Genomic DNA, 22,598 nt, shown 5'->3' with positions numbered 1-22,598 from the left:
CCCTGTAGAAGTGGTGGTGCCTACGGGGGAGCAAGGAAAGGACCTTTACAACAAGCTGAGCAGCTGGGAGGCGGGAGGAGAAAGGCGGGAACCATCAGCGAGCGCGGATGCAGGAGGGCGGCTGGGCTTTAGTCGTCGACGTACCTGGAAACAGCCTTGATTTGTTCATAAACCACCACCTACGGAAGAGCAGTTAATGCATCTCCTCACCCCCGAAAAGCACCTGCTAATGGTCACCCATATTTCCACCAAGTAAAAGCAAGGGCCCCTCTCATCACCCGCCCCGTCCAGCAGCACCCACCACCACGTCCCCAGGGACAAAGGCAGGGAGAGCCTCACGGCCGCGTGGTCGGGGAGGCAGCGCCCCGCGGCCGGGGGACGGCTCCCCCCTCTCTCCTCTCGCCTCTCGCCTCCCCTCCCATGCAAACGCAGAGGCAAGTCACAGCCGCTCCTGCCCGCGCTCCGCATCCGATTTTTATTTCTCGTGGTTTGAGAGGTGCACGAGGCTGCGCAGAGGCGGGAGCCCGCTGTAAGCGGGACGGACGCTTTGCTATGCGGAGGTGCTGCTTGTTTGGCAACGGGACCGGCAGCTACAGCCAGCCCAGAGCAAGACTTGTTGCAAAGGGTACGCGTAAGGCTCGGGCTGCCCCCAGAGAGAGGGAAACCCTCCCACGAGTCTCCAAAGCCACGGAGAACAGCAGAGCACGGCGAGCAGCCACGGGAGCCAGGAGCCACAGGCCCTGGGTGCTCACCACCATGGGAGGCATCGGAGCGTGTTCCCACCTGCACAAGTCTGCCTCCTTTTTCCCCGTAGATGCCAGGGACAGCACATTTCCCTATCATTTTTTCCCCAGCCCTTTTTCCTCTTTGTGGAACAGCTTTCACACAAGCCAAAATGAAACTTCAGAGCCAGAATAGCCTGCCTATTTTAAAAAATTGCTGCCCCACTGGGAAGATAGGACACCTAAAATGACTCAGTCCTCAAACCTCGTTTTGCTTTGCTTTATCTTTACCAATTGATAAGCGGAGAGGAAGCGCCAAGGCCCCCGCGCTGCTCCCCGCGGGTCTGATTAAGGCCCATTAAAACCTTCCCGGGCCGGGGCTGGGCTCAGCACCCCGCCAGAGTCAGCAGAGGAAAGCCGGCCCCAGCTCCGGCTCGGCTCAGCTCCGGCCCTTTCCCCAGAAGAGGCCGAACCCAGCACGGCTCCCGTGGCACAAATGGGAAGTCGCGGTCCTGCTCCTTTGTGTCCCTCTAAATACAGAGGAGGTTTGCACCGCGCCGTCGTGTTAACAGCTCGGTCCAAAGGCTGTTAAGGACTACTCATCCCTAGACCCTTCAGACTTCAAAAGGACCTGCCCGCTTCCCACCCCATCGCCTCTCCACGCTCATTACAGCATCCCGCACCTCCTTCTGAGTTTAAGCCCCAGAGCTAACGAGCAGGACATCACGGCAATTCCCCACAGCAGCTAATGCGTTAGCCTAATTTTCCTCTCCCCGGAGGATTAGCAAGGCTGTAATAGCACTAAATAAATTCCCTAATGGCAGATTCTCAAGACACTTCGTCTGGAAAACTTGTTTATAACTTACAGGATGCAGCCTGCAAATTTGGCTTTATTATCCAGTGACGCTGCTGAAGGGAGCTGCTCCCCAAACACGGTGCTTGGATGCGAACAAGATGTGTCCCCGATCATTCGCCAGGCAACGGGGGGTGATTAAACACCTGCGGGGAAAGGCAACCTGCGCACACGCGGCACAGCTGGAGAAGCCCCCTGTGAAATCAGGGTGGGAGACCAGAGGTGCTGGGGGAGGCTGCTTTCCCGTCTCCCGAGCAAGCTGCTTTGCTCAAACGGCAGCGCCCTGGAGAAGGGACCGTCCCCTCCCAACACCGGGCCGAGGCACCAGGCCCACGTCGGGATGATGGAAAGTGAAACGCGAGGACAGGTTTGCTCTCCTCCGAGCCTCCACGCTGAAGCGCAACGCAAAGGCCCCGCGACGCGCGCCAATACCTGCGGGACGATGTGTTGTAGGTGGTGGCCAGCCGAAACACGTACACCTGGAGCAGCTCAAGGGCGTACCGGCTTGGGAGAAAAACTTCTGGCCTCGATACAAAGGGCTGACTGGAGGAGAAGGCGTTCAGAAGAGAGGGGTCCAGGCTGGAGCACCCCATCTGGCAAGGCCTGAGGGGCACGCACCAGCTCGGAGGGACCATGCTTTCAGACCCCTCCAAACCAAACCAAGCCCGTCGAAGGGCTCTGCCTGCAGCACCGGGCTAGCGGGGAGAGGAGATAAATCCCTCCTGGGCGACCGAGGCAGGGAGCAGAGCGCGGTGGCAGCCCCTGCAAGCCCCCTCCCCGGCGGGAGGGCAGCGCCGGAGCCCACCCCGTCTGCGGGGACGGAGGGTGCAGCTCCCGGCGCATCGCTGAGCTGGGGCAGCTCGCGCCCCAGCCCCAGCCCGCCAGCCCCGACTGCCTTTCACATCGGATGTGAATCTCCCGCAAAGCTCCATTTCCAAGCTGCTATTGCCCAATTCAGTGGCGAGTGCTTCTGGGTCACAGGCAGGGACCAGCGCAGGACGAATCCGTCTGCCACAACTAATTCTGCGCGGCCAGACTTCGCCTTCTCCGACTTAATTTGATGCTCTGAGAAAATTAGACGTTCTCCCACTTCTGTGGAAAAAGGCAAGCACTGAAGGTAATTCAGAGGCTTTGATGCTGCTCTTTAGTCATTCGGGCACCACAGCCACGGCATCGCTCCCCGGACTGACCACGGGCTGGGGACGGGAGCCACTAATCCTCATGCACAGCGTGCGAGCCCCGGGCAAACTGCCGTGTCTGGTCTGCACGGACACCACCGGCCCGCAGCCCAGCAAGGGAGGGACAAGACGACTATTTTCAGAGTAAGAATTTTAACTTTAATAACCCCAACACCACAAGTGCCCGGCAGTGGAGGAGTTTGCCAAAGATCATAGTCCGGCCGTGCCTAGAAATGCTAAGTACACAACGTACACATTCGGGTACCTGGGCCCGAATGTTAATTCGATGGCACTGGAGCACATGAAAGCTGCGCCCAAGGCCACATGCGCACAACAGACGGGCAAACTACGTCCTTTGAAAGTGGTTTTAAACTCCCCCTCTGAGACGTTGCTGCTTTTAGGGCAGAGGTGGGAAGGTTTTCACCCTGGGTTACTCGCAGCAGCCCAGAGCAGGGCTGGGAGGCGGCGGGGGGACAGACACAGCCGCCTCCCTCCCACGCCAACCCTCGCATGCGGGAATTTGCATTTGGCTTAGCTCTAACCCAAACATTGTAATCCGGCGCTCGGCACGCAGCGAGGCGCTCATCGTTCGCTCCCCGCTGCAAAAAGTAAATCCCCAACGCAAACAAAAACAAAGAGCGAGGACACTCCAGGCATTTGGGCTGGAGGCTCCAGAGCAAGGACCCCCGCTCTGTCCCCACCCGCATCCCGCCGTGATCCATGCCCGCAAGAGAGGGGGTTTTTGCAGCAACGGCAGCAGCTACCCGACGGGCAGTTCAGGGGACTTTGTAGGGCAGCAAAGGACGGAGCCTCCCCTCCTCGGACGCAGAGCAGCGCGCTCGGGCCAAGGAGACCTCACCCAAAGGGCGAGGGTCAGGGAGCGGCTGCGTTTTGCAAACCTGCTCACGCTCGGCGCGGTTTGGGAGAGCCCGAGAAGCGAGAGCCCAGCACGAACCTTCGCCGTAGGCGCGTCCCTCCGAGGCGCTGCGCGATCAGCTCCCGGAGCAGAGCCGCTCCGCACCGAGCCCTCCGAGCGCCGGGGGCGGCTGGGGCAGGTCCCGGGAAGACGCGGGACTCGAGCAGCGACCCCGGTCGCTGGGCTGGGCGGGCGGCTGCAGCCCGCAGCGCTGCCAGCGCTGCCTCGACTGAGAGCAGGGGAGGAGGAGAAGGCAAAGCAGGCACCCGGAGCTGCCGCTGCTCCTGCCTCAGCCCCAGGAAAGCTCAGAGCACACAGGCTGCCGCCAGCCCGCCTCTGCCGAGCGGCTTTCAGGATGATCGTCTGCTCCCTGTCCTATTCCGTCCTCCCTCCTGGAGCTTCGCCTTACACACGGAGGGCACCCACCACGCGTTCCTCCCACCCGGATCAGAACGGGCTCCTCTTTGGCAGACAAACTGACCTCCAGCTGTCCTTAGGTTTGGAAACGGTAATCCCATCCTGAAGAAAAAGAGGAGCAGCCATTTACAATCAAGATCACATCAAATCCCTCCTTTAAGTTAGCAAACTCCCAATTTACGTGCCGAGCTGACCACCACAGGGTGTTTGTGCCTGTAGCTCCAAGGGGGCAGCCGAGGAGAGCCGCGCGGGAGCAGACACCTCTCCGCGGACGCATCTTCTCCCAAGAGCCTGGCCCTCCCCGCTGCCACCGTGGCTGGACAAGGATTCCCCCACCTCCCCGCCGGGGCCCGCAGCCCCTCGCCGCCGGGCACGCGACACGGGCTGCCCACCCAACCTGCAACGGCTCCGTGCCCCCCGGGACGCCCGTGCCCCCCGGGACCTCTGTGCCCCCCGGGACGCCGTCCCGCTGAAGCAGCTCGGATTAAGCAGCGATGATTTCCCCCAGGAACAGGCCACCTTCCATTTAAAACGCCCCCAATTCCTTGCTTTAGAGGCAGAGGCTGATACTGAGGAGCTCCCAGGCCAGGCTATTGCTACCCCAAGCATCACCTCTCATTTCTCTGTGAGCCGCCCGGTTCGCCTCATGCTGATCGCTTCTCCCGTGTCCCGTTTGTCCCTCACGACGTTGTCACGAGGCCCCTCGGAGTGCGTGACCCAGCGGCCATCGCCCCAGACAGCGGTGCCTCGCTGACGGCGGGGCCGAGGGCCGTGAGGGGCCCCCCGCTCCCATCGTAACCCACGCAAGGGCAGCGGGCACGGCCAACTCGGCCCGCGTTACGATTCCGGAGCTAGGCGCGCAGGCGCTCCGCAGGACACGCGCCCGACAGCCATCACCTTGCCCGTTCTGCTGGAGCTCCGCTCGCGGGCCGTCGCCCGGCCGGCTCGCCAATCCACGGAAAGAGGGCAAACGCTTTAACGCGACCAGCGCGGCCTGATGAAAACAGAGCAGCAAGGCGGCGCCCGAGCACGGCGCCAGGGCTCCGCACCTCGCCGGGGCTGGGGCCGGGCATCGGTCTGGTGCGTGCCGCACCGGGCACTTCGCTCGCCCGCGCTCTTCCCTCGCCACCGCTGCTGCCCAAGCCTCACCTTTGCCATTCCAAGCTCCGCCGCAGGGCTAAAAGCCTTGATAAACGTTGTGGGTCTGGTTTTCATCAGACAGAATAAGAGTACTTTTTTTCCCCCCCTTTTTTTCCATTTTTAGGTTTTTTCCTAGTGCCTCATCAGTGCCTTCCACGCCATTTAAGCCACGACACTGGTTACAAACCCCCCTCTACCCACTTTCCATCACCACCACATCAAAACAAACAAGCCAAGCCAGCCCCGAGAGCGGCGCGCGCTGGCCCAGCCTTCAGGCAGCAGGCCCTCCGCTCCCCGGGGCGAAGCGGCCCCAGGTGCTGCTCTGACCTTCATCCTCCGAACGCCTGGGAGGCCAAGAGCGCTCGGTGTTCCCAGCCCTCAACATAACACGCCTCAGAGGTCAGGAATAAAACTTTATTGTTTTCAGATTTCTTATCTGCGTTCAACCAAATAGCTCTCTGTCAAAAGACGTTTGCCATAGAGGCCGATTGCTCTCAGCGTTCTGTACCAGTGACCGATGAGAAAGCGGCCGCGGTAGGAGTTTCCCCGGCGTCAATCCAGGCACCACGCAGATTCGCGGTACGAGAGCGGAAAGGAGTTTGCTTTGCAAAGCGAGCAGAACAGTTCTCCAAGTGATTCGATATAAAAGCCGAACAGGAGAGCGCAGCTCAGGCTGAGGTACGCCGACAGGCGCCGTCAGGCAGATCAACCAGCGCACGCCTGCGCCGCTTCTCGCCCGACCCCTCCTTGTCTAAACGGAAGCAGGCTTCACGGGGAAGAGAAATCTGCCGTTCGAGACCACGTTTTCTAGAAACTGCCACCCGATGACTAGTCTGCCACGCTTCTGTCAGCTTTACCCTTTCCCTTGCAAACCCCCCCGGCATCCAGAGGCAAATGGAATTAGCTACAATACCAGAAATTCCCATTTTGTTTCCATGTCGCACGAATTAAACGCAAACACGAAGTTCCTCTTCCTCCTCTTACCTCTTTCTGAGCACAGAGTCCTCTTGAAAGCTGCTTTGTACTTTGAGAACTCACAAACCAAATCAACTTGGAACAAAGACGCAAACGTTCATATTAAAATGATGGGAACTGTTAATTCCCCCCATTCCTCTGACATGCACCTTCCACGCAAAATTCCCACGACAACAACGATCCGATCCTTTTAAACAGCTCTTCTGTTTCCACCCCTATTAACGCCGGTGCCTAAAAATGGAGGAAGAGCGCAAAGTCGCGCCAGCGGGCGCAGGAGAGCTGCGGCAGCTCGGACAGGCCGCCGCTTCAGCGCCCAGCCACGGACCGAGTGAAAACCCAAACGTCGCTGGTGGAAACTTCCAAATACTTTATTTAGGAACAGTTCTGCCCATGTGCTGCGTTTTTTTCCCTCCCGTTTAAATGATCACGATTATGAAATTACCCGCAATTTGGAAGTGCCTATCACCATAGCACCTGGGCGCTTCATAAAAAAAAGCCCTCTGGCATGACGGAGCGGATCTGTCACTCCACAACCTACCGGCCTGCTGCCGCTCACCCCTCGCGTCAGGTCTATCAACCGACCGAGGAGGAGGGGAAAAGCAACAGATCAACGCCAGAAAAAGATCATCTTGTTTTCAGGCAAGCTTCAGATCAGAGACACGACGGACACCGACAGACCCAACTTCCCACGAAGAGCAAGCAGCTATTTCTAAAGCCACCCCCGAAGCCAGGTGCCCAGGAAAAGCCCTGGAGGAATAGGTTCTATGCTGCATTTAGGTCCTTAACAAAACGCGTCTCAATAAAGGATCCTTTCGGCCCAGAGTACAAACTCGGGTTATACGCCCCCACAACGGGGGTAACCATTAACGTTGGTAAGGTATTTACCGTCCTTATCGATAGGGAAAGAGGCTCCATTTTGTCATTTCTGAATGTCACATTTTTAAAAAATACAGAGACTTCTCTGTACCTAACTACACATGCCTCTCGGTGAGGCCTGCGAGTCGAAAGGGAGGAGACGCTAGCCCCCTTGGCTACTGTGTCAGAGCCTTCGCGTAGGCAGCCTCACTTGCTGGTTTAGTTCTGCATCTGCTTTTGCCTGTTTCCCCATCGCACCCAGATTTCCAGACCAAAATACCAAACCACAGTGTCAAATAATGGGGGGGAGGAATCAAGTCATGCCTGTGCCCTGGGCCACGGTAGGGAGATGCGTGCGGGCCCTGAACAGGCCGCTGGTCACAAAGCAAGCTCCAGCTTCTCCAAGCAGAATGGAATTTCTCTGTGCTCCAGATTCTTTTCAGCTATTTATAGTGTATGTATGTTTCTGAATAGACTGTTTGCCTTTAATACACTGGGAGAGAACGTAAGTGCACAGACATTTACACAGAACACAGGGAAGAAGATGGTAAAACCTCCCTCTGTCGGTTGCGGGTGCAGATATTTGTGTCCTAGAACCTCTTGGAGCTTTTCCTTCAATACAGAATAAAACCTCTGTTCCTCAGGGGGTCCTGGTTAACTTTTGAATCCAAATATGCCCTTTATATATCCGGTGAGGCCACTCTTGGCCTTCTGCTCCACCTTGTCCTCCAGAGGTGGGAAAGCAACATGATTAAGGGCCAGGTCAAAGAACAAGGGTTTGCACGGGATGGGCTGGAAGCCCGGCGGGAAGTGCACGAGGCTGACTTGCTTGCTGACAAGAGAAGGATCCAGGCAGAAAGTCTCAAACCGTTCCGAGAGGGGCTGAAAGAGACGGGTGCAGAAACACAAATTACACACAGGTCACATCAAAGCTGACAAGGGTCAAACAAGCAAAGAGGATTAAGCAGCAACTGAGACAACAGAGGCTGAAGTTCCCTTGTGCGACGCCTTGGGCCCTTGAAAATTATTCGAACCCCTGTCAAAGCATTGCTGCAGGAACTCTGGAAATCCTTCCCATGTGCAGGGAGAAAGCGGAATTTAAAAAAAATGAAGATGCCATGCTAGAAGCTGCAAGCAGCAGCCTAGGTTCTACCCAAGGAACCCCACCCTGCCAGCCACCTTTAGGACTCGCAGAAGGAAAACAAGCCTAATAAAATCTCTTAGACGCACAGTCACAACCAAACCCCAAACATTTCTTGAGTTGTAAGAGACACTCAGCCAACAGGTTAGAAGTCATACTCGCTAAGAACACTACTGGAATTTGCCTGAGCTCTCAGCTCTTACCTTGCCATCCTTGACCTGAGATGGAGACTCAGTCTCATGAGTCTCGTTTGCATCTGCAAAATTGAAGAAAAGGTGGTAAGAACAACAGGCTAGGTCTTGGCATAAATTAAGACCGTCTCAGGAGCCAGCTGTCCTCTAAGCTTAGCTATGATCCTCGCTTTCTGGGATACACAAGACAATATTTTCAGTAGAATCAACTTGCTTTCTAGGCTAAGAGGATCACACGTACTCATCTACAACCAACACAGCTCTCCAGTGATGGAGAGCTGCTCTTTCACATTGTTGTCAGAAGCTCCTGAAAGAAGCACAGATTTTGGAGTTCAGCACAAAGCAGCAGATGAGGAGATGACCCCAGCGGGGTCTGTTAAAGCAGCAGTGAGGCAATAAAAGACAAGGCAATCCATTACTTACCGTGGGTTTCCAGCAGCAGGCGCAGCAAAAACAGCAGCCCAAGAAGTTAAAGTTCACCCATTCCCCCAAAGTTCCCCTAACCTGGTCAGCACCGACAAAGATCAGAACATCACTGCTCTCCGCTTCCTCAGTAGTTAGTTCTCCCAGCTAGGCAAAACTGGGATGAGTAAGGTCAACTTGTTTGCAGCAAAAAAATTAAACACTAAACAGAATGTTCTGTGCAGGTTACCAAAATAGGTGCACATCCTCACGAAGCGTTTTCACATCTCTGGGCGGGGAGCAAGATGCCAAATGTCCACTCACTGGTTGCCTAGCTGCACTACACACGGCTAGAAAAACCTAGAACTGGGGGGGGGGAATGTTTTCCAGAGCCTACAGAGATCAGAGTGAAGTGGAAAAACATATGGAGCTTCAGAAATGAAATAAAAGGAATGAAATAGCTGCAGGGCCATTATTCAAGAGACGTTAGAGCTCTAGTATAATTGTGCAACTCACCTAATATAGCTGCTGCTTGCAAGGAGTATTTCTCTGCGTTGACTTGAGTGATCAGCTCCTGAACATCAGGCAGCTCCTAGGGCATTAAAGAAAATTATTTGAGAGCCTGAAACGTGGCAGAGTTTAAGAGTTAGGACAAAGGTACAACCTGACAAAGTAAGAACTAAGAAATTAAGTCCTAGTGCCGATAAGCCTTCCCAGACGAGGAAAAGCTACAGCACAGTCCTTCGGGTGCTACAGAAGCAGTACGACAGAAAGTGCAGATGGGGGAAAGTGTGGGCAGTTGTTACGGAGTTGTTACAGCAAGTGGCCAGCTGAAGCGTTTTCACCTCACTAGACAGTCTCTACCATAATGTGTCAAGCAGTCACACTTGTATCACCCTTCTCCCTACTCAAACATCAGCCTGGAACTGTAACAGTCTAGCTCTAATCGACAATAAATGCTGGGACAGAGCTTTTTTTAAATTTCAGCTCCCTTCCACACACAGGATTGGGTTCCTACCTTCAAGCTGTTCGTATAAGCTCCAGCTCCAGACTGAACTTCGCGGGCATATTTCAGCACTCTTTCATATAAAACAAGAGCTTCACTCCATTTCTTTACCAGGACATAGGACTGCGCAATGAAGAAACACCTGCAAGAGCGAAGAGTGGCTCATTGATGTGTTTGTCGCCCTTTTGCCAACTCAAATGACTGATAAGAGAAGATATTATTAAGAAGCACTGGCCAGTTTCCCCTTAGCATCCAGTCTTCATTTCACAAAAGGGCAGAGGAAACTGCATCAAAGCCCTGTACAGCACATAGAGCTTTGCAATAATAAACTTTGAAGATGTAACGGCTGCTAAAGAAAACCTGGCTGCTTCTCAGTCACCTGTAAGCTTTGTACACGAGCGTCTTCAATCCAATCTCTTTTTGGAAGTTCTTGTCCTCTTCTAGGCCAGGAAGCTGTGTCAGTTCCACGAGGTTCTGTGCAAAAGAGAGTCAGAGCAACAAATGCAGGCGTTGTTTCCCTCTGGAATCTGCTGGAGTAAGAGAAAGCTGCCCCTTTTCACAAGTCAACAGTACACTCCCATGGAAATAGCTTCCAGTTTTTCTAATTATCAGTATGCTAGCCTTGTGAAGGACACTCAGTGAAACTCGTGCAAGCTTGCCCTCAGGACAGATTTCCTGACACAAACAGGAATTAGGACAAAGACTCTTCAGATTTCACATGAAGTAATTCTTTCAGAAGGCATTTCCCTTTCCCATTCGCAACTGCTTCAGCCACAGGCTCCCACAGTTAATTGAAAATTTATGTGAGAAATTGAGAAACTCTTTATGAGGAAGGACATTTTAAGTATTTTTAGCTGCTACTTTTTCTGGCCAGCAGAAAATAAGGCAGCTAGCAGAGTGCTGCACAGAATAGTCAGAAAAACTATTTTAAAACTGCATTAGAGTGTAAAACCAAGGGCAACCATTCCAGCAGCCTTTTCTGTTCACAGCTAAAAGGATTTCTTTGTGCTTCATGTAGATGCTGAACATCTTCAACAAGGTTACTGTAGGTACTGAGCTGCTCTTCAGACTTCACGGGCAGTTCACTTGCACTGCTATACTTTCTACAAGAGCCTTCTGTACTAAAGTTCTCCAGTTAGTATGAACGAGTAGATTTGTTTCCCCAGCATTACCTGCAAAATGATATCGTAAAGACGGATCAGGTCCTGAGGCCGTGGTGTGCGCTTGCCATCCTCTTCTGACCGCTGCTGCTGCAGCAGCGCCTTTTGCAGAGACTTTGCCATGCTTTCATTGCGTTTGATGGCTGTTGACAGCTTGATGTAAGTCAAATAACTAAAAAGATAAAATGCCATTAGCAGACTGCCAGAACTACTCAGACGTTAATCTTTCTTCCGAAAAAACTCCTCCCCCCAGTCTAAGCTGATGCTAGTAGGGGAAAAACATCTGAAAGGTCAACACGAGAATCTTAAGTAAAATGTTTTCAAAGCTGCATGAATCAGATCCTTATCTGTACGGTCATTCTTTGAGATCTCGGAGGCCCAGAACAAAACCCCCATAAACCAAAAACAAACAAAAATAAAATCTTGACATAAGAGCATGACTTCACAGTAGTACAGGCAGCAATGTTTGCCCATTACCTGTGTAAGTACTGGATGTTGGACACCTTCCCAGAATCGTTTTCCAGAGCGTGTTCCCGCTGCTTCTGCAAGAATTGGGGACAAAGTGCTGCATGAATTACTGAAAACTGGCAGGTGAGGGAATAAAACCTCAAGCTTTGGGTAAACCAAGGAAGTTATAACAGACTTCTGGCAAGAGAATGAGGGCTTCTACATTGCTATGCACCCTCTCCAGTTCTGAAGAGAATAAAATCAAAGGTGATAGACCCTTCTGCAGCTTTTTATTAAAGAAATCCCAGCCACTTGTACTGTTAAGCAAGTTTAACAGTAACAAATCAGTCCCAAAAAAACACTATGTTGTTGAAAGTAGAAACACTGATGTTTGCTGCTTACCTGGTCTGGTTTCAAATCTTCCCGAACAGCCTGAATGGCATCTCTACACTCGCTGAGTAAAGATTCAAACAAACGTTCCTTTGTCTCCTCATTTTCTGCCTAAGAGCAAAGGAAAGTTCAGACAGATATCTATCAAAAATTTTTGTATTTTGCATCCCGTGATTCAAGAATTAACTGCGGAGATTAAACAAAGTTTCTCCCAAATTATGGCTTTAAGACCCACGGCTAGCCAGAACTCCAGTCTGTACCTGCCTGCAGTATGTTCCGGGGGCAAACTGCCAGAAATTGCGGGGAACGTGGTCAGTGCTGAGAATTTAGCAGCACTGAAGGCCTAGCGCACACAGCCCTGATCGCCTCATCCCTGCAACAGCCACCTTCCCAGCAACGCCCTTCCCGGACGGCACCCGCACTGCTCCGCGAACAGCTGAGGCTGGACTGCACTGTGGGAAAGGCCCAGCAACAGCAGAGCTGAGCGTTACTGAACTGGCAAACTACCAACCTAGCCTGCTCTTGTTATGCTGATTTAACTTCCCTCATGTGGTAAGAACACGCAGATGGTTATCTTTTCTACGCTCCCACTCTAGTAATGCTCTCAGTGGCAATAATTTGCTTGTTTGAAGCCCTGTATTTTAGTAGCAGGAGTGACTGAGTGCTTTTCTGCTGCCACCACAAGTTTTGTCAAAAAAAATGGAGCAGCTTTTGGCTTTTTGCCCCAAAACCAAAATCTGAAAGCAACTTTTGAAAAACAAGTTGAAGCCCGCTCTCTGCCTGATGGACTGGCATATCACATACCCAATTAAACAACGTACCCAAGCCCAAACTCAGCTGCCATTCTGGTGACCGAGAACGTAACCAGATGGGGATCGCAAGGCTCTTACGGACTCAGTAAGAGAAAACTGCCCAGAAACAAACCTCAACTTAGCAATCGAAGGAGGGATTAGAGCGTATCAGCACTGTGTTATACCACTTCCATGTCACGTAACAGCCTAAGATGAACATTGCTGCAACAAATTTGCAATTGTCCAAATGAATAGAAAACTGTCTAAAAACATGCTCGCTTGTTTATCTTCAGTAGAGCTCTACGGTCTCTGCCTCTCTCTTTTCAGGTTTGCAAACCCATTGAGGAATGTCATTTTTACTCCCACACAAAGCCTCAGGCCTCTTGACCCGAGATGAAGGCAGTTTTTTGGATTTGGTTTTTTTTTTTTTTTTCCCTGAGATTTGCTGCAAGAATTTTTAAGGTGGGACTAACTACTGAGAATAACCAGAGACGAGTCTGACAGCATTCTCAACCTCACCCGAGGAGCACAGCAATTTCACTGTATGCACAAAAATGAAGACAGACACGGCCAGATCATCAGTCAAGCACAAACAGGGAAAGGGCTGGGCCGTGCAACGAAACAAAGGCTTTCCTTTCTAAGCAAAAACTCCTAACGTTAAACTGATTCTATGTGTAAATACCCTTATGTTCTGATTTGGGAGACATCAGATCATAAAACTGAGATGCAAGTGCTACGACTGGTGATTCAGATGCCCTGACAGAACAGCACAGGTTCAGTCGTAAAGGGATCCAGGGAACTGATCCCACTGAACCCAATTCTGAAAGTCTAGGAGTGCTCACTCGTAATTTTTAATTTGTTCTGAAACATTGTGTATCATCTCTGGAAGTTATTACCACCAATTTTTGCTACGGTCCTAGTTACCAGAGATGACCACAGAATCCTTGAGGCAATACCAGATAGGAGCACACTTCCGTGCTCTGCCCTTTAGCCTTCTCGCTTCTACCCGGCTGGAGTCAACGGGCCCTTGAAGTCATGCATTCAAGTGTACAAAAGGGCCGACATTAAGTAATTTTCAACTTGGATCCATATTTCAGTTTGGCTTATTTGTTCTGTTTCTCCCATTACCAATAAGACACTGAAGACCGATATAATTGTGCCGAGAATCTCCATTTTTACACAAAACGCAGAGTTGTGTTTGCTTCTAATCAAACCCTGAAGAGCACTGCTGTTACGTTAGGGTTTCAACTTAGTGAAGACCAGCAGAAAGGTGCCAAAGATCCCAGGGACCACAGTACATTTAGCTGAAGCTGGACTGCCCATCACAGCTGACGCAGCAACTGCAGAGCTGCTTTCAGAACGCCAAGTTTTAGCCCTCTGGGAATGTAAATACTGCTGCTGTGCACCCAGCTCGCACCAATACTAGTTGTGATCCAGTACCACAAAACTCCTCTGTTCAGTCAGAGCTTCCAAGGAACACAAAGCAAAACGAAAACAAATTCAGATCACTGCTCTGCCACAGCTTTATGGAACAAAGAGGGCAACTAAACCGAAAAGGCACCCTGGCAGGATGGAAATTACAGGAGGGAATATTGAATTCTAAGCTGCGCTTCCACCTGCTGGCCATGCTAACGTACTACCCACAAAGAAAGAAATTCAGCAACATACAATTCATAACATTACGACAAGAGTGGTTAACGCTAAGGTTTCCTACCCAGCCCTATCCCGTTTATCGTACTCACGCTGTCTCCTTAACACTATCTCCTGCTCTTGCCCGCTTGCCTCCTACCTTTGCAGGGTTTTCATTTTATCATCTAAATTTCTATTTATCATCATCATCCTCCTGGTGGTAAATGCTTTTTGATGCTGCAAAAAGCCCATCTTTAGTGGCAACAATTGTTACTAAAGATCCTTCCGCTGCCTTTTCAAACAGCAAGGGTGCCGCACGCAGCCACTGGGAAGCAGAATACACCACCTGGGCACCATTTCCAAGGAAAAAGCTCCATGTGGAAAACTCGGCTGCAATACTGAAGACGTGCATAGTGTGAGCCACTGCAAGTGTTTCAGAACTCTGACCTGTGAAATTCATTTACATCCTGACACGTAGTAACCCTCTTCCTGCTTTTGAGGATTTGCGTAAGTCGAGAAGAGAATGCTATAGATCTCATAGCACCTGCTTCACCTGGCAAATTGCTTTTTATTGCTGAAAAAAGGTGATTGATACGTATCTCTCTTCTTTTGGTTGCTCTGAAGTTGGAGCATTTGAGCAAGATACTTAAAGAAATGAGAACAGTAATTCAAAACCAGTTACTCCTAAAACTGTAACCTTCACTTCCAAGTGACTTACAAATAATAACGGTTATCACCCTGCCACTGAAAGGCAGTGCTTCTGTGCGGCACAGAGCGTTCGCAAAAGCAGTAACGCTCAGAACAGATCTCCCAGACTGCCGCCGAGGAGACCGCGGGAGCCGTCCCCAGCTGACGCTTCAGCTCTGGCTTACAGTCAATACCCTCACTTTTACTTTTAGCCTTCCAACCCCCAGTTTGAGAAAAAACTTATTCAAAAGCTTTTCGCCCAGGTATCGTGTATTATCTTGCACATCGAAGGAAAGAGGACAGAACACCGGCACCGGAGATGGCTTCTGGGTTACCTGAACAATTGCTGCTTCGTTGTCAGCCAGCCCCAGCAAGAAGATCCTCACTTTGTCTATCTTCACCGGAACAGTTCTTCCTCTCCACTCCACCTCGCTCATTGTGGCTGCCTGCTTTGCTCGAGTTTGGGTAATCAGCGCCTGTAGAGAACAGACTGAACTTACGAGCTTGAACTTTAAGGTATCCAAAACTGAATGTTTCAAATTCACATTAGACTTGACTATTTTGAAATGAAAGGGCTTTTCAGGGAAGTGCGGTTCCCCACAGAACCCAGGCTTGCTTGCTCTCTTCTGATACGTTTTGGCCCTTGAATGGGGCGCTGCAGCAATATTTGCGCTCAACAGAGTGACAACGAATGCTTCAACTTGAAGAATGCAAATAAGTTACCTCCAGTTTTTCTGCAAGAAGACCTTCAGTGCCACCAGACCTCAGTCTCATCTGCATCAACTCATTTATAGCAGACTGGTCACCTGAGAGAATTAACAAATCAAGATCACATTTCCATCTGAGTTCACCAATTATTTTAATGTAGAAAAGCTAATCGATAGATTTTATACTGGCAATCTGGGGACAAAGGGGATAAATTTGCAATTTCTTTCTGACTTCATAAGCAAGCTACTGCAAACTGGCATTTTGTCTTTTTACACGAAACCACATGCACTGTTGCAAAATGAGTATATTTCTCCACCGCTAAACTGACCCAGAATGTGCGCACAATTTGTCCCAAAATACTACAGACGCACTGCAATGTCACTTAGACCAGTATTTAGCTATCAAGTCAATACTCCTTTCCTGTGAACAAGCCTGGCTCTTTGTTGCAGATTAGGTAACCCCCTTTCCTTACCAATATTATAGGCACAGTAGCGAATGTTGGGCGAGATCTCTTCCACACGCTGGTTGTACAGTACAGCTTGCTCTTCTGTGAAAGCATTGGCCAGTTTTTCATATATGGTCCTACAGCAAAGAGTAAATATTAACACTGCAGTATGTGTCGCTTTGTGAGATGCTATCTTACAGGAAGAGTTTGTCTCTCTACTCTGGAGGACGCTATTTCTTCAGTAGTACCTCCCAGTTAAGCGCACAACCAACTAAACAACTCGCAGAGCTGCCGAACATACAGGATATAAACTTACTGGACCGATCCAATACTATTTACTAAATGAAGCTGGTGAAGTGGGGGAACTCACTTGCATTTGTTGAAAGCCTCCATTGCTGCCTTCCACTCCTGGTGTTCAAAGCGAAGCATTCCTGTGAGGTAAGCCATGTATGCCTGCAGACAGCGCAAGGGCAAGTTAATTTCCCCAAGACCGACAGCTCGGTTTGTGCAACCTTTAGCACGAAGGCTGCTGCGACGCCTACAGTCAGTGATTAAGCCTTGCCCTTTTCATTTTGTCTTCCCACAGAAACAACTGATTTGGATTATGGGTTATAGCTACCTACCTTTTTTCCTTTTAACTGACATTGCTACATTTCTAAGGAGATGAAAGCAAAGATGTTTCTTGCTTGTTATGCAATCAACATGGCCCACTAATGTCACAAAACTTTTTTTTTTCCCAGCAATAAGCTACGAAACGGCCGTTTTCATCAACTGCGTACCACTGCAGCCCCTCGTTCAAAGAGGCTGGTGTCACAACACAGTTGCTTTCTGTGTTCCAGGAACCCAGGCCACAAGTCTGTGTTCTAGGTGGCTGCTTTAGGGCATTTAATAGATAACTCAACAGATAAGCACAGTCTCTTAGGCTGTGTTGCATCATCTTAGTCTCTCTCTTTTTACTTTTATTAAACGTGCTGCTCTTCAAAGCAAGGAGAATCATTTGATACACTTAATCAACTTCTAAACACCAGGTCCTCATCTTGGCTGCTCCCACTGGTTATTTCTGCGATTCCAGCAGCTGCATTAACAGCAACTCCAAGCTATTCAACGGGAGCCATTACCCGGTTCGAGAATCAGTCAATTTTGATTGTCTACTGCCAGATGAGAATAATCTCTTCACCCAAAATCCAAAGGGGTTTTTTTTCAGCTTTTGCTGTAAAACGAGATCAAAGCGTCAGCGGTTACCTGAGCTTCCAGCTTTGTTTTGGCATCCACTCTGTTACTCTCACACAGTCGCTCCAGCTCCTCGGCATGTTTCACAGCTTTGCGCAGGCGAGACAGCAAGTGAAATCGCTTGCGAGGTTCTGTGTTTGCTTCCTGCTTCAGCTGCATGGCGTAACTCCAGGCTCGCTCCGCATCCATCAGAATCAACAGCAAATACCTGGGGGGCAGGCGAAGATTAACGAAAAAATGATGACATTCAAACAAGAATTACCACATCACCTCTAGTTCTTCGCCACGTGATCTGCAAAGTTTGGTAACAAAAGCTTGGCTTGGTTAATAAGAGGTAGATGCTTTTATTTCTTAACATTCTAAGCACACAAAGTCGTCTTACCCCTAACTTTTCTACTGTATTTCTCACTACAGAAGTGTAATCATCCAACTGAGGAAGAGAATTTGGTATCGCTGTGCAGCACCACAGATGTTGCGAAGACAAAGGGATTATGATTTTAGGTCGCTCTTCAAACTGGTTGAATACGGGTAAACATGTCTGTTTTCCCACCAGCTAATGCTATAATGCAGCTGGCTTCTTAACAGTACAGGTGAAGACATCACGTTTTCTTTTTCCCACAAGAAAAGATGAGACAGCAGACATTCCAAGCGTTTCTAAAAGCTGGGAAATGAGTCCACGGTCCTGGTTATTCTCCATATATTCTGTCAGACAAGCATCCTGCCAAATTTTGAAAGTCTTAAGTAAAACTTGCAATCCAGTATTTCTGTTCAAAGGGAAGGCATTATGTCTCCAACCACAACCTTGCTGGCTACACCATTTACGTTATCAGCACTCACACGGCTACCTTGCAACAGATCTGAATACGCATCTCCTCTTTTACTGATTTGATACTGAATCAAATTTGCTGATTATGAAAAGAACCCATTTTAACAACTACAAGGGAAGAGAAGGAACTGGCTGTTGCTGCTCCCTCTTCTCCCACTTGTTCCCATGATGAAGCAGGATCTGAGCAGTGCCTCTTCCCCCTGCACTGCAAAGAAACTCTTCTGAGTATATTGCGCAGAACAGTTTTCCACCACACCCACATGAACCTAAATTACTCAAATGAAAGAAACTATTCACTAACATACGGAATGCCCGATTCCATCCAGTGACCGTACCTGTTGTCTGAGAGAATCTCTTCGGTTACTTTCTTCCCGGTGAACTTGTGCCTGTTTCCCATCTTGAAGTTGAGAGTTTTTCGGAGCCGCCTTAGCCTACGGGAGCAATAACCCCTAAAGAAGAGACGACCACAGTCAGTTTGGCCAAAGAACAACTTTGTTTCTGTTTATTGCTCTCTCCAACCAGAAGAAAAAAAAAAAAAAAAAAAAGGACTAAAGGCTGTGACAGGCAATGTTTTAACAACTACGAACTCGATATATGACATACAGTAAGAGGTAGTTCAGAAACTACCTGTAAACCAGTGGTTAATAGAATACAAGAAAGGTAAGAAGACATGTAATAATTCCTGATCTTGAAAAATCAGAATGACGTTCTCCTTGCTGTCTAATTGCTTTATGTACATTTATTAAAAACTCAGTTCTGGAAGAACACAGTGATTATCAGCGAGGTGTTACAAACAAGCTCTCAAAGGGCAACAGAGAAACAAGAGCCAGCCTGTATCCTCCAAAATGGAACAGTCACAGCACGTTACGTCTAATGAAGGAAAAAAAATACATTGCTTCACATGAAGCAACTTGTCAAGCGGTATTTACTTGGCAGATATTTTTTGTTGCCTGCTACAGTGGGTTTACGTTTTAAAGTAAGCCAAGTCACACTAGTAACTCCGAGACACCCACACCGTTTACTAACCTGTACCTCTGGAAGTCTCCGTGTCGTAAACCGTGCTGCTGCTGCGACTCCTTCACGATCTGAAGGACTGCGGTTGGCGTTAAGGCAGATTGACAGTACAGCCTGTTACCAGTTCTTCATTCTACCCCAAAGTAACGGAAGGGAACTCTATAGGTTCCGTTAATCAAATGCACTTTGAACAGAGGGGTACTCAGAAACCTCCTAAAACCGCGCAGCTGAGAGAACCGATGGTCCCAAAAGACCTCATGACTCCACTGCTTACTTCAGAGCTTCATGGCTGCCATCAAGGCCAGGACTAAGACGTACCACAAGCACCTCCTCTTACAGACAACCACGAGAGTCCTGCTGTTACCAGAGCTCGTTTCAGGTCATAAGCTATGCCAACAGACGCATCTAGGCTAATACAACTGACTGCCCTCGCTACGCTACACCGCCCCCCATTACACTGTGACACAGTTTTCTTGGCAAAACTGAAAGAGAGAGAAGCTTTCCTGCCCCTAAATGTCCCATCTCTCAGGAAAAGGACAGACGTACACTGAGCAGAACCACTGCTGCCTTTGTGACACAGCTTCCACAAACAAACTGCTTTCTGAATACCGAGAACCTCCTAAAAAGAGCTTTTCAGAAGTATTCAAGGGGCTTCTTTTCTACTCAGTTTTTCATCACATTTCTAGTTTTACTGCATATTACTGTAACAAATATTCCATGACAGAATGCACTGGCCTATGACTTGCAATAGCATCACCCCACGATTTCCATCCAGTCTATGCATTCTTCAGCATATTTGCTGATTTCTGTGCATCGTTTGTTTACTTTATTCACTTATGCTACCAAACAAAATCGTGCTGTATTCTAGTAGATTAACTGATGAAATTCAGTTTACAAGGCAGTTTTTATTTTGTGAAAGAAAATCTCTGTGCCACATGCATTTATATCCCAAAATTTCCCTTTTAAGCTTTACCAAGAAGCCTTAAAAAAAAAAAAAACAAACAAAAAAACAAACACAAAACCAAACCCAGACTATACAATGATGACATCAAAAGAAATACCATCACTATAGTTAAAGAAACCATCAGACTTTTCAAGTGTAAAACGGCAGACCTCTAAGTGTTTTCTTAGAATTACACCTAAAAGAAAGTCTCTTCAGGTTTAAGTATTAAAACCCTGCATCGACAGTTATTACACTGAGTCAGTCTGCATTTGTGGAACAAACAAATCAGACTGCAATGCCTCGACACAGCACTCCTCGTCCTCGCTGTCTACCTAAGGGTTTTTTTCAGACCGTCTTTTAGCATTTAGTGCAGTTACTCACCGAATTCACATCCCCTATTTTATTTACTTTTTCACTGACTTAGGTATCCCTAACATTACCAGGACAATCACTGTCTCCATCTTACCCTGCAGCTGCTGACTTTACACCACCTGCCATATGCTAAACGGAAAACCGCAGCCTTATTTCACTTGAGTTTTCCTCTCACCCAGAAGATAAAACTCGGCTCTATCGCAGCTGTGCAGCTGGACTAGTTTCACATGAAAGTTTCACACACAAAAACGCCAGGAGCTTTTCATGCCACATCAGATTTTAGAAGCGCTAAATCTAGAGGAACCAGTCTGCCATCCCAGCATACCTGTTAGATTTATTTTTTCCACTACCGCCCGCTTCAAGCATTAATATTACCACCAGACGATTACTGGGAGCCTGCTCTTATCTACGGCACGCAGCCCAGCACGGGGCTCTGCTCTGAAGGCTGACGGCCGCTGTCACGGGGCTCGGGAGGAGAAGCTGCAAAGGTAAAGAACAAACCCAGGGCTCAGAGAGGCAAAGCTGCCTCCCCGACCTCCTCCGGGGGAAGCCCTCAGCGCCAGGGACGCCGCGGGTCAGCCCAACCCACACGCTCCGGCCAGCATCGCCCGGCACCGCCGGGGCCCCGACCCCAGGGCTCGCAGCCCGGCTCCCGCCTCAGGCCGGGGCAGCGCGGCCTGGGCGGGCCCGCCGTCCTCAGGGGAGCCTCCGCCGCCCGGCCCGGCCCGGCCCTCTCCCGCGGGGAAGCAGGGGCGGCCGTGCCCGCCCGCCCGGGGCCTGCGAGCCCCCGCGCTCCCCACAGCGGCCGCCACGTCCCCCCGCCGCCCACGGGGCCGGGCCTGCCACGTCCCCCCGCCACCGCCGCGCCGCAGGATGCTCTCCAGGCCCAGGCTGTCGCCGAGGCTGCCGGCCTGCGGCCCCGCCGGCCTCTCGTTCTCCTTGTTCTCCTCCGCGCCGCCGCTGCTGCCGCCGCCGCTGCTGCTGCCGCCTCCTCCGCCGCCGCCGCGGCCGCCGCCGGCGCCCTGCCGCTCCGCCGCCATCTTGTGCGCGGGCCGCCGCCGCCGCGCTGCATCATGGGCCGGGGGAGGAGAGGCGTGCGCCGAGGCCATGGCCAGCGCGGCCGCCGCGGGGGCAGACGGGATAGGGGAGGACCCGGCCGGGCGGGGGCGAAACTGACCCGCAGGAGCGGGAATGCGGGGGCTCACGCAGGATTTGGATGCATCCCCCCCCCCCGCGGCTGGATCGGGCCCTCCTGCTGTTACCCCCTCACCCCCCCCGGGGCTGACCCCCCCAGGATCGGGCCCCCCAGCCCCGACCCCCTCCGCTGTCCCAGGGCTGAGCCCCCGGCCCCGGGGTCACCCCCAGGATCGGGCCCCCCAGCCCGGTTCCCCTCACCCCCCCCGGGGCTGAGCCCCCCCAGGATCGGGCCCCCCAGCCCCGACCTCCGCTGTCCCAGGGCTGATCCCCCGGCCCCAGGGTCACCCCCAGGATCGGGCCCCCCAGCCCGGTCCCCCTCACCCCCCCCGGGGCTGAGCCCCCCCAGGATCGGGCCCCCCAGCCCGGTCCCCCTCGCCCCCCGGGGCTGAGCCCCCCGGCCTCCCCCTGTCCCTGCCCGACCCCTGGCTCCAGGGCTGGCTCTGCACCGGCCCGGCAGCTGGAACTCGGTGAAGCCGCGTCTTTCCCAGTAAAATAGGTGGGATTTGGGGGCAGGTTTTGAGACCCTACCGCAGGGCTGCTCCGCGAGCTGGCCGAACCGACCGGAGGAGGCTCGCGCGAATGGCGGCACCTTCATTGACCAAAGCACCCCAGGAGAGGCCTGAGGACGGGTCCGTGGCTGGGAAAGCCGGGAATCCTGGCTCGCGCGGGGCTGCTGCGGGGCCAAGGCGGCCGTGCCCGCCCCGGTCCTCCAGCAGCCCCCAGGTGCCGGTTTCTGGGAGCGGGGACACGTTGGGCGCTGCGGGACCGGTCCCCGCGGGGCGATGCTGCACCCGGCCGGCGCAGGGCCCTCCGTGCTGCCGCCGTCCCGGGAGCCTCTCCTTCCCTCAGCACCTTCCCGGACACCTCTGGGTTTAAACTGCCCCAGGCCAAGCGCCAGCCAACATCTCCCACCTCCAGCGGCAGCGCCCGGGCGGCGGGGAGCACCCGTACCCCTCCGATTGC

General features: G+C 51.5%; 1 protein-coding gene across 1 annotated transcript; it reads right to left on the bottom strand.

Moving 5' to 3' along the window:
* Nucleotides 1-5,682: 5,682 nt before the first annotated feature.
* SRP68 (signal recognition particle 68) lies at nt 5,683-21,493 on the bottom strand. The gene is made up of 16 exons (XM_082326843.1): nt 21,316-21,493; nt 19,136-19,202; nt 18,445-18,558; nt 17,296-17,491; nt 16,424-16,506; nt 16,081-16,190; nt 15,624-15,706; nt 15,236-15,376; nt 11,806-11,904; nt 11,434-11,498; nt 10,969-11,128; nt 10,176-10,270; nt 9,809-9,938; nt 9,307-9,382; nt 8,401-8,453; nt 5,683-7,938 (listed from the first exon to the last, which is right to left on the bottom strand). The coding sequence occupies exons 1-16, from the start codon at nt 21,476-21,478 to the stop codon at nt 7,711-7,713; spliced, it is 1,863 nt and encodes a 620-aa protein (XP_082182969.1). The 5' UTR covers nt 21,479-21,493; the 3' UTR covers nt 5,683-7,710.
* Between the last annotated feature and the right edge of the window lie 1,105 nt (nt 21,494-22,598).

Source organism: Platalea leucorodia, assembly GCF_965183815.1.
Source record: "Platalea leucorodia genome assembly, chromosome: 14".
Classification (NCBI taxonomy): domain Eukaryota; kingdom Metazoa; phylum Chordata; class Aves; order Pelecaniformes; family Threskiornithidae; genus Platalea; species Platalea leucorodia.
This window is presented reverse-complemented; position numbering and strand designations above follow the sequence as displayed.